The following is an 11,089-nucleotide window of genomic DNA, read 5'->3' as shown; positions in this document are numbered from 1 at the left end:
GGTAAGGTAACTGAGATAAACGACTACCGCCCTGTAGCACTCACTTCCTTCATCATGAAGTGCTTTGAGAGACTAGTCAAGGATCACATCACCTCCACCCTACCTGACACCATGGATCCACTCCAATTTGCTTCCTCTTCCAATAGGTCCACAGACGACGCAATCGCAATCGCAATCACACTGTACACTGCACACTGCCCTACCCATCTGGACAAGAGGAATACCTATGTAAGAATGCTGTTCATTGATTACAGCTCAGCATTTAACACCACAGTACCCTCAAAACTCATCATTAAGCCCAAGACCCTGGGTCTCGACCCCGCCCTGTGCGACTGGGTCCTGGACTTTCTGACGGGCCAGCCCCAGGTGGTGAGGGTAGGAACCAACATCTCCACCCCGCTGATCCTCAACACTGGGGCCCCACAAGGGTGCATTCTCAGCCCTCTCCTGTACTCCCTGTTCACCCATGACTGCGTGGCCATGCACGCCTCCAACTCAATCATCAACTTTGCAGACGACACTACAGAGTAAGAATTGATTACCAACAACGACGAGACGGCCTACAGGGAGGAGGTGAGGGCCCTCAGAGTGTGGTGTCAGGAAAATAACCCCACACTCAACGTCAACAAAACAAAGGAGATGATCGTGGACTTCAGGAAACAGCAGAGGGAGCACCTCTGTGGTGGAAAGTTAAGTTCCTCGGCGTACACATCATGGACAAACTGAAATGGTCCACCCACACAGACAGCATGGTGAAGAAGGCGCAACAGCACCTCTTCAACCTCAGGAGGCTGAAGAAATTTGGCTTGTCACCAAAAACACTCTTTTACAGATGCACAATCGAGAGCATCCTGTTGGGCTGTATCACTGCCTGGTACGGCAACTGCTCCGCCCACAACCGTAAGGCTCTCCAGAGGGTAGTGAGGTCTGCACAATGCATCACTGGTAGCAAACTACCTGACCTCCAGGCCAGGACACCTACACAACCCGATGTCACAGGAAGGCCAAAAAGATCATCAAGGACAACAACCACCCAGTCACTGCCTGTTCACCCCGCTATCATCCAGAAGGCTAGGTCAGCACAGGTGCATCAAAGCTGGGACCGAGAGACTGAAAAACAGCTTCTATCTCAAAGCCATCAGACTGTTAAACAGCCATCACTAAAATTGAGCAACTGCTGCCAACATACTGACTCAATCTCTATCCACTTTAATAATTAAAACTTGGATGTAATACATTTATCACTAGTCACTTTAAACAATGCCACGTTATATAATGTTTACATACCCTTACATGACTCATCTCATATGTACAGATGAAGTTGGAAGTTTACATACACATAAGTTGGAGTCATTAAAACTCGTTTTTCAACCACTCCAGAAATTTCTTGTTAACAAACTATAGTTTTGGCAAGTTGGTTAAGACATCTACTTTGTGCATGACACAAGTCATTTTTCCAACAATTGTTTACAGACAGATTATTTCACTTATAACTCACTGTATCACAATTCCAGTGGGTCAGAAATTTACATACACGAAGTTGACTGTGCCTTTAAACAGCTTGAAAATTATGTACTGGCTTTTGAAGCTTCTGATAGGCTAATTGACATCATTTGAGTCAATTGGATGTGTACCTGCCAATCACAGTATTCTTATCGGCAGACTCAACAGCCTTGGTTTCTCAAATGACTGCCTCGCCTGGTTCACCAACTACTTCTCAGACAAGAGTTCAGTGTGTCAAATCGGAGGGCTTGTTGTCCGGACCTCTGGCAGTCTCTATGGGGGTACCACAGGGTTCAATTCTCGGGCCGACTCTTTTCTCTGTATAAATCAACCACATCGCTCTTGCTACTTGTGACTCCCTGATCCACCTCTACGTAGACGACACCATTCTGTATGCATCTGGCCCTTCTTTGGACACTGTGTTAACTAACCTCCAAATGAGCTTCAATGCCATACAACACTCCGTCCGTGGCCTCCAACTGTTCTTAAACACTTGTAACACTAAATGCATGCTTTTCAACCATTCGCTGCCCGCACCCGCCCGCCCGAATAGCATCACTACTCTGGATAGTTCTGAATATGTGGACAACTACAAATACCTAGGTGTCTGGCTAGACTGTAAACTCTCCTTCCAGACTCATATTAAACATCTCCAATCCAAAATTAAATATAGAATCGGCTTTCTATTTCGCAACAAAGCCTCCTTCACTCATGCCGCCAAACATACACTAGTAAAACTGACTCTCCTACCGATCCTCGACTTCGGCAATGCCATTTACAAAATAGCCTCCAACACTCTACTCAGCAAACTGGATGCAGTCTATCACAGTGCCATCCGTTTTGTCACCAAAGCCACATATACCACCCACCATTGCAACCTGTATGCTCTAATCGGCTGGCCCTCGCTACATATTCGTCGCCAGAACCACTGGCTCCAGGTCATCTATAAGTCTTTGCTAGTTAAAGCTCCACCTTATCTCAGCTCACTGGTCACGACAACAACACCCACCCATAGCACGCGCTCCAGCAGGTATATCTCACTGGTCATCCCCAAAGCTGCCTTTCTTTACAGTTCTCTGCTGTCAATGACTGGAACGAATTCCAAAAATCGCTGAAGGTGGAGACTTATATTTCCCTCACTAATTTTAAACATCAGCTATCCGAGCAGCTAACTGATCACGCAGCTGTACATAGCCCATCTGGAAATAGCCCATCCAATCTACCTACCTCATCCCCATATTGTTTTTATTTACTTTTCTGCTCTTTTGCACACCAGTATTTCTACTTGCACATCATCATCTTCACATCTATCACTCCAGTGTTAATTTGCTAAATTGTAATTACTTGCTACTATGGCCTATTTATTGCCTTACCTCCTCACGCCATTTGCACACACTGTATATAGACTTTCGTTTTTTCTATTTTGTTATTGACTGTACGCTTGTTTATTCCATGTGTAACTCAACTTTGTGTTGTTGTTTGTGTCGCACTGCTTTGCTTTATCTTGGCCAGGTCGCAGTTGTAAATGAGAACTTGTTCTCAACTAGCCTACCTGGTTAAAGAAAGGCAAAATAAATTAAAAAGTAAAAAGTTGCTATTATAAACTGATTACCAACTTAATTAGAGCAGTACAAATAAATGTTTCGTCATACCCATGGTCTGATATACCATGGCTGTCAGCCAATCAGTATTCAGGGCTCAAACCACCCTGTTTATAATAACCAATTTAGCACATGGTGATTTCACCATGGAAGGCCAAAACTCCATCACACCAAATTAGACTGAAATTTTTTGGCAGTCTTTTCAAACAGCTCTTACACTAAAATAGCATTATCATGTTCACAATTTCACAGTATAGTGTGGAAACATATAAAACACAGGTCAATCACCTTTAAAACGGCAACGTTTTCTCTACGCCTTATGGCAAAATGTGTAGAATTTGCAGTAAACTAACTTTAAAACGTACATTTCTCTCAACCGTCAAGATGGGGTAGCACTAAAATGTTTTGCCAAGAGGTGGGGGCCTCCCCAAACAAGTCTCGCTTAAGGCCCCCTAAAGGCTAGCGCCGTCCCTGTGTGTATGTGTATGTGTGTGTAATTTGTCATTGTATTACAACCTCAAAGAATGAGAACCAATCAAGGATCAGAACAGACACTACACTGAAGGTGTCAGAGTGGCAATCAACAGAAAATTAGCAACGATAGCTTTAAATGGTGTTCTGCTTTTTTCTTAACCCTCATGGAGATTTAGTTTATACTCCTACAATTTATATATTTATATTGAATGCTCTTGATGTGTGAAAATTGTACAGAATGTGCCAATGCTGTTTGGAACACAACAAACAATGTCATACCTGAGGGGTATACTACAAAGCGGGATCAATGAGTTAGCCAGCTGACTTTGATAAACAACCATAAATGACTACACCTACTGATTTCCTGTTTCATTAAGAAAGTTCGAATTTGATATGTGTTTAAAAAAATAAAAAGTTATTTCAGAATAGCTCCTGGCTGGCTGACGGCTCTGGCGGCTCCTGGCAGGCTGACGGCTCTGCCGGCTCCTGGATGGCTGACGGCTCTGGCGGTTCCTGGCTGGCTGACGGCTCTGGCGGCTCCTGGCTGGCTGACGGCTCTGGCGGCTCCTTGCTGGCTGACGGCTCTGGCGGCTCCTGGCTGGCTGACGGCTCTGGCGGCTCCTTGCTAGCTGACGGCTCTGGCGGCTCCTGGCTGGCTGACGCCTCTGGAAGCTCCTGGCTGGCTGACGGCTCTGGAAGTTCCTGGCTGACTGGCGGCTCCTGGCTGACTGGCGGCGCAGGACAGACTGGCGGCTCTGGCAAGCTCAGGACAGACGGGAGACTCTGGCGGCTCAGGACAGACGGGAGACTCTGGCGGCTCAGGACAGACGGGAGACTCTGGCGGCTCAGGACAGACGGGAGACTCTGGCGGCTCAGGACAGACGGGAGACTCTGGCGGCTCAGGACAGACGGGAGACTCTGGCGGCTCAGGACAGACGGGAGACTCTGGCGGCTCAGGACAGACGGGAGACTCTGGCAGCACTGGAGAGGAGGAAGGCTCTAGCAGTGCTGGACAGGCGGGAACACCTGTAGGCAGAATACGGAGAGACAGCCTGGTGCGGGTGGCTGCCACCGGAGGGCTGGTGTGTGGAGGTGGCACTGGGTAGACCGGACCGTGCAGGCGCACTGGAGCTCTTGAGCACCGAGCCTGCCCAACCTTACCTGGTTGAATGCTCCCCGTAGCCAGGCCAGTGCGGCGAGGTGTATTAGCCTGCACTGGGCTGTCCTGGCGAACCGGGGACACCATGCGTAAGGCTGGTGCCATGTCCGCCGCCCCGAGGAGATGCACTGGAGACCAGATGCGTAGAGCCGGCTTCATGGCACCTGGCTCAATGCCCACTCTAGCCCGGCCGATACGAGGAGCTGGAATGTACCGCACTGGGCTATGCACACGCACTGGGGAAACTGTGCGCTCCTCCACGTAACACGGTGCCTGCCCAGTCCCTCTCGCTCTCCGGTAAGCACGGGACGTTGGCGCAGGTCTCCTACCTGGCATCGCCACACTCGCCGTGCGCCTCCTCCTCATAATGCCGCCTCTCTGCTTTCGCTGCCTCCAGCTCTGCTTTGGGGCACTGTTCCCAAGGTCCTTTACCGTCCAGAATCTCCTCCAGTTCTCCAGGTATCGCTGCCTCTCCTACTGCTGCTGCTGCTGCCTGTTACCACGCTGCTTGGTCCTTGGTTGGTGGGTGTTTCTGTAACGGCATTCCTCCTCCCTTCAGCGAGAAGGATCGGAGGACCAATGCGCAGCGTGGTAAGTGTCCAAACATTTATTTTAAGACAATAACTGAACACTGTGAAATACAAAACAATAAATGTGAACATGAATGAAAACCGAAACAGTACCGTGTGGCAACAAACACTCATACAGAAACAAACACCCACAACTCAAAAGTGAAATCCAGGCTACCTAATTATGATTCTCAATCAGAGACAACTAACGACACCTGCCTCTGATTGAGAACCATACTAGGCTGAACTCAAAACCCCAACATAGAAAAACACACATAGACTGTCCACCCCAACTCACGCCCTGACCATACTAAATAAAGACAAAACAAAGGAAATAAAGGTCGGAACGTGACAATTTCCCCACCAATTGTTTCCACCAAACAGACACGTTGCAGATAAAAATCAGTCCTGATGACATTCGCTTAAATTTCCATTTACCGAATAAAACCTGTGTTTTCATCACATTTTGAACTCTCCCAATAGTTTTGTCACAAAAACGTTTGTGTTAAATAGCCTAGTTTGGTCTTGGTTCGTGCGCCAACAGCTTGTAGATAGCCTACAGTGCTGTCCTGTCCACTCCCGCTCCCCCTCTCTGGCTCGAGGCCGCTAGACTGCTCATCATTACGCACACCTGTCACTATCGTTACGCGCATCAGTGCTTCATCGGACTCACCTGGACTCCATCAAGTTATTAATTACCTCCCCTATGTCACTTCCTCAGTTTCTTTCCCGAGTCAGCATTAATGTTGTCATGGGTCCCTTGTCCAGACGCTGTTCGTGGTTTGTTTCCTGTCTGTTTATTCAATAAATATTCACTCCCTGTACTTGCTTCTTGTCTCCCAGAGTCTGTCCTTACAGAATGCTGACTCCACAATTGGAAGCATCATGGAGTTTATATATGTTCTTTTGGTGACGTCGGTTTCAGGTGCCGCTGCTGAAACAACTGAAACAACAAACAATGCCTCGGTGTTGGAGGAAGATTTCTAGATGTGATAAATTTACAGGAGGAAACAAGACAACGGAATATGTAGTATTGGTGGGAAAAGTTGTGTGTTAACTCTAGGGGTACCCATGGTGCTGGAGATCAGAAGTGTCCGGTGAGAGAAAGGTAGGTTGAGGTTGCCAGGATCAGAGTAGTACAGAAGGTGTCATATGCTAAGGCAGTTAAGAGAGTAGTAGAGGAAGATGGGGTCCAAGGTGAGGGATTCTAAGAGGATTCCTGTGAGTAGGATAAGGCCTATAGAAATTGATAGGAACAACATGCGTTTCAGTAAGTGTGTTTCTTAGGGTTCATACCCATCGTTATCAACTGTACTGCAGAAATGGAACATAAATCACAGAAAAAAATATGTTGTGCTGCAGAAAAGTACTTGGGTGTACGTGATTTTACTGCAGAAGAGTTACAATGTGTGTTACAAGATAGTGTCCAGTCCTCCCAGGCTGCTGGCCTGGTGCAGGATCAGATAGTGGTGAGGTTTTAAAGGGTCTAGGGTTAGTTGGTAGGGCAGTTTTTCCCCCTTTCCCCATTCTTTGTCCCATCCCTTTTTGTCTTACAAAGTATAATGAATTCACACTCCAGAACAGTAGGCAGATCCACATGGCTAGATAATAGAAATAAATGAATTGGGAGGCTGTGACAATACACATTTAAAGTAGAAGAAGGTCAGATATTTTGGGGTAGGTAAAATAGATTATGCAACAATTGCGATGGAAAGGTTTTATGCGTAAATATTGATAGAAAATCCATGTCGTAAACGATGATGTTGTAGCCTACTACCACCACAACATGTAAAAGCATGCAGAGTTTATAAGCAGATGGAATAGGTTATGATGAACTTCATAACTTATTTCAGAACTTCATGAGCTTCATGCAAATGTTCTAATACATATTGATGTAGCCGTTACAGGATAGGTACTGTTTGGCGTAGCAGCAATTTCCGACCAACCTTAACTTGGTGATACTATCTTCGTTCGGCAAAACATTTATCTTCTAAAATGTCCGCGTCGTTAGAATTAGAATTTTGGAAAAGCTCTGTTATTAAAATAAATAAGTGTTTTGCTCCATGAAGTATGTGTACATCGCCATCTTGTCTATTATAAATATTCTCTCATTGATTGAGACAGGTAGGTGCCTCCAGGGGTGAAAGTAAGGTGGTGCAGAGTTCCAGCAAAATAAATAGTGGGGGTAAACCGTATTGTTAAAACATAAGTCTATCACAATAATTAAAACAACATTTCAAGAAAACTGAGATGAATAGTGCCAGAAACCCGAGACGTGGGACAGCAGTGGATGCATACATTCTAGCCTAATGACAATCACCAAATGTCATGTGTCATTACACTTTTTGGTGTTTTGTGTAACGGATGTCTCTTTCCATTTACCTCTGTTTGGAGGCGGGAAATGTGTTGCGAGTGGATGAATGTGCGCGGGTGCCTAGTAAAGGAGCCCTTTGAAGTGAATGTTTGAGAATCAGATGAAAACATTATGACTAGTTGTGGTTATGCCACAATAAAAGGTAATATTGTACATTTTAAAAGTTAAATGATACATCTTTAGGACTAGGCCCACAGAGATCCTATTGAATTAATAGGGATTCTATATGTACTTCTTTGATTAGGCCCATCATTTTTTGGGGGTGTGCACACATAGTACCGGAAAAAATGTAATCCAATTTCACCCATGGGTCCACCCTAAAGTGCTGCATGTCACGATGACACTCACCTGTCTGGATCAATGAGAGAAAATGTTTAAAACATCTTTAAGTGACTTTCTTGAGGTTCACAATCGATTTTAGATACTTTCACATGATTTGGAAATTACGCCAGAAAAAGTATAATATGTGTCCCATGACTTGAATGGGATTTGTGCCAAAAATCTTAAAAGGTTAGTATATGGAAACAGTGTCAGGGAAACTAAACCAAAGTGTGGATTGCTGTCATACCTTGTCCATAGACTGCTTGCAGGGTAAGAAAACCAATATGTAATTTTGTAATTGGGATAAACTATCCCTTTAAACATCAATTGATTTATTCAGAACATGAAAAGTTAAGTGCAAAAGTCATTTTATGTACACTACGTCATCACGCACAGCATTTATCCGCTAATAAGTCAGTTTGATGGAAACACCTCTGTTGGGAAAATGTGCATATTGTTTCCATGTAGATTTTAGAATATTCACCTGAAAATCTTTTGCCAATTGGATGGCAACCTATCTGATTCAGAATAGTTTGTAAAACCGCAAGATCTTGATATTTCGTAAGTTACAATGACCAAGGTTTTTAAAAATATTACACAATTTGTGTGTTTTCTATATTGATACAGTATTTTATTCTTCTCCTAAACTATTCAGTTGCGCCATGCATCTTCTTTAAGTATGGACTTCTGCGCCTCTCGTGCCTCCTAAAAATGTATGTAATGTTCAAATGATATACTATTGTTGAAAGAAGGAGGTCGACTACAACATAGAAAGTCATATTTTATTGTAACACTGATAAGAATTGTAACACATTGAGGTAAGTTAAATAATCCACTTTTGTAAAGTTCTCTGTCCTGCAGTGGCACACAGTATTCAGCCAATCAGAGTTAGAATCCACAAAGTCTGCAGGAACTAGTACCATCCCAAGTCTGTCCAGTTCACAGTTTTAATACAAAGTTGTTTTTTTTCCTTTTGATAAAGTAGAGCACTAGTGACATCTCCATTTAGTTGGCTTACAAGTGTGTTTAACAAGGTTGAGACTTTAAAAAATCCCTTGAGGGAGAAAATAACATTCTGGTGTTTTTGATATGAGAGAGAACAGAAGCCAATCCAGTCCAGACATGACTTACTGAGTTTGTTTCTGCTAATGTCTTGGCACAGTCTCACAGGGCACTATGAGATAGAGATAGGGGTTGAGTCCTTGGTGGGGAGGGAGGGCGGTCAAAGGATGGTCTCTCTACACAAAAGGCTTTGAGTGCGTTCAGAGGGTGAAGGAGAGGAGTCCAGGGGAGCAGGGGGGTTGGGAGGTCCTGGTGCTGTAGGTGGACGCCGCAGGGATGAGAAAGGGGAACTCAAGGCCCCACAGCTTTGGAGGTGCAGGTCTTCATGGGCACGCTTCCTTGGGCTGCCGATGATGCGTTGTGACTGTGTCATCACCTGACCAACAGACCAACAGTTTAGCCCAGAATGATCCAACAATGGTTTCATTAAGTTATCAGACCAGCTTTTTTTCATATGCATTCATACTCATGCTCATCGATAGACGTACCTGATCTATGACATTGGCACTGAATATAGCTTCCTCCATGTGTCTCTCGTCAGACTTGATGACATACTTGATGCTGTTGACCACCTGCTGGACCTCTGGAGGTAGACTGCAGCTGGAGTGCTCCAGGAATTTGGCCACCAGGATTTTGGTGTCTTTATACGTCTTGAGGTCAGCCAGAGAGTGTGGGCGCTCGTTGGAGACCGTGTGCAGGGCTCGCGGTTTGAGGCGGATGTCCACTTTCCTCCCCTCCTTCTGCTTCCTACCACTGCGGGTGCTGACTTTGGCAGCGGCGTGGGGAGGAGCTGCCACCTCTGTAGACTCTGAACACACCAACGACACAAACATACAACATCCAATCAGGCGGGACTCAACATATTCAACACATTTGCACATTCTGTAGGTGAACGCTATTTTCACCTACAAGTCGCTGGTCTAAATGGGTGTTTTCGCCAGAGGTACTGTATGTGTAGACTGCCAGGTTAGGTGGGGAGTGATCTGGTGGGGAGATGTGAAAGGCGTACATAGTGGAGGGGTGGTAAAAGGCTCTGGTGGGGTGGGCGTTACCTTGCTCTGGTGAAGTCTGCGGAGAATCTTCAGGAGGAGGGTTGCTTGCAGAGGGGCAGCCACAGCTGTCACCTGCAGAGGGAGATGTTAGCCTTATGGTGAACAAGTACTTATGCTAAAGTATATTATTTGCATTTCACCAAATGAAGTGATACTAGCTGCCTATGTGGTCTGATTAACCCGGTTCATCTCAACAGTAATGACCGGATCTTTCCTAAACAACACATGGGGAACAATGCCGTGCCGACACAGGAACAACTCACGTACTTCCAGATATGGAGGTACAGGAGATGGGGTCGCTGGTGGAGCGTACGATGCGAGCCAGCTTGCGATACCTCCTGCCAGACCGGAGCATGCGGGGTCGCTCTGCGGGCGCTGAGGTAGAAGGGGGCTGCGAGGCCGGGCAGGAGGAAGAGGAGGATGGGGACCACACACTGAAGCACAGCCGGGAGCCACGGGGCCGGGAAGGGGGGGACGTGGAGGGGCAGGCAGGGAGGCTCTGGGCTGCTGTGGCTACCTCTATGGAGGCTGTGGCTGCGGCTGCAGAGGGGGAGGCAGAGGGCAGGGAGGGAGGAGTAGGAGGGACAGGAAGAATCAGCTGCCTCCTACTGGCTCGTTCTCTGAGGTTTGCATGTAGCTTTACTCCTCCCTTGGGCTCCTCATGCTCCAGTATGTTGACGTTCTCTATGGACCAGTCTGGAGAGCGGGGTATGGAGTCCTGGGTGTGGGAGGACTCGCTGTAGCCAGTGTAGTCGACCCGGGCCAGGCCGCGGTGGCGGTGGGAGAAGCGGGCACTGAACTCTAGACTGATGGAGCTGCCATCAGTGGGGGCGGTGTGCAGTGTGCCATAGGGAGAGGAGTCAGAGCCTTGCACCTCCAGGGAACAGAGATCCTCTGAGGAGCAACTGTGGTCTGGAATTTCTGCTACCTCCTCTGATACCATTATGGAGGCACTGTCCACCGAGCCTGGGACA

At 46.5% G+C, this 11,089-nt stretch overlaps 1 protein-coding gene across 1 annotated transcript in view; it reads right to left on the bottom strand.

The window, feature by feature from the left end:
• Positions 1 to 8,775: 8,775 nt before the first annotated feature.
• The window catches only part of fam189a1 (family with sequence similarity 189 member A1), a 141,030-nt gene continuing 138,716 nt past the window's right edge, over positions 8,776 to 11,089 (bottom strand). The window contains exons 9-12 of the mRNA XM_064977240.1: positions 10,383 to 11,081; positions 10,116 to 10,187; positions 9,552 to 9,871; positions 8,776 to 9,439 (exon numbers count right to left, since the gene is read on the bottom strand). Of these exons, the coding sequence (XP_064833312.1) occupies positions 9,224 to 9,439; positions 9,552 to 9,871; positions 10,116 to 10,187; positions 10,383 to 11,081 (1,307 nt within the window). The 3' untranslated portion in view covers positions 8,776 to 9,223. The remainder of the gene's footprint in view (positions 9,440 to 9,551; positions 9,872 to 10,115; positions 10,188 to 10,382; positions 11,082 to 11,089) is intronic.

Source organism: Oncorhynchus masou, chromosome 1 (assembly GCF_036934945.1).
Source record: "Oncorhynchus masou masou isolate Uvic2021 chromosome 1, UVic_Omas_1.1, whole genome shotgun sequence".
In the NCBI taxonomy this organism is placed as follows: Eukaryota; Metazoa; Chordata; class Actinopteri; order Salmoniformes; family Salmonidae; genus Oncorhynchus; species Oncorhynchus masou.
This window is presented reverse-complemented; position numbering and strand designations above follow the sequence as displayed.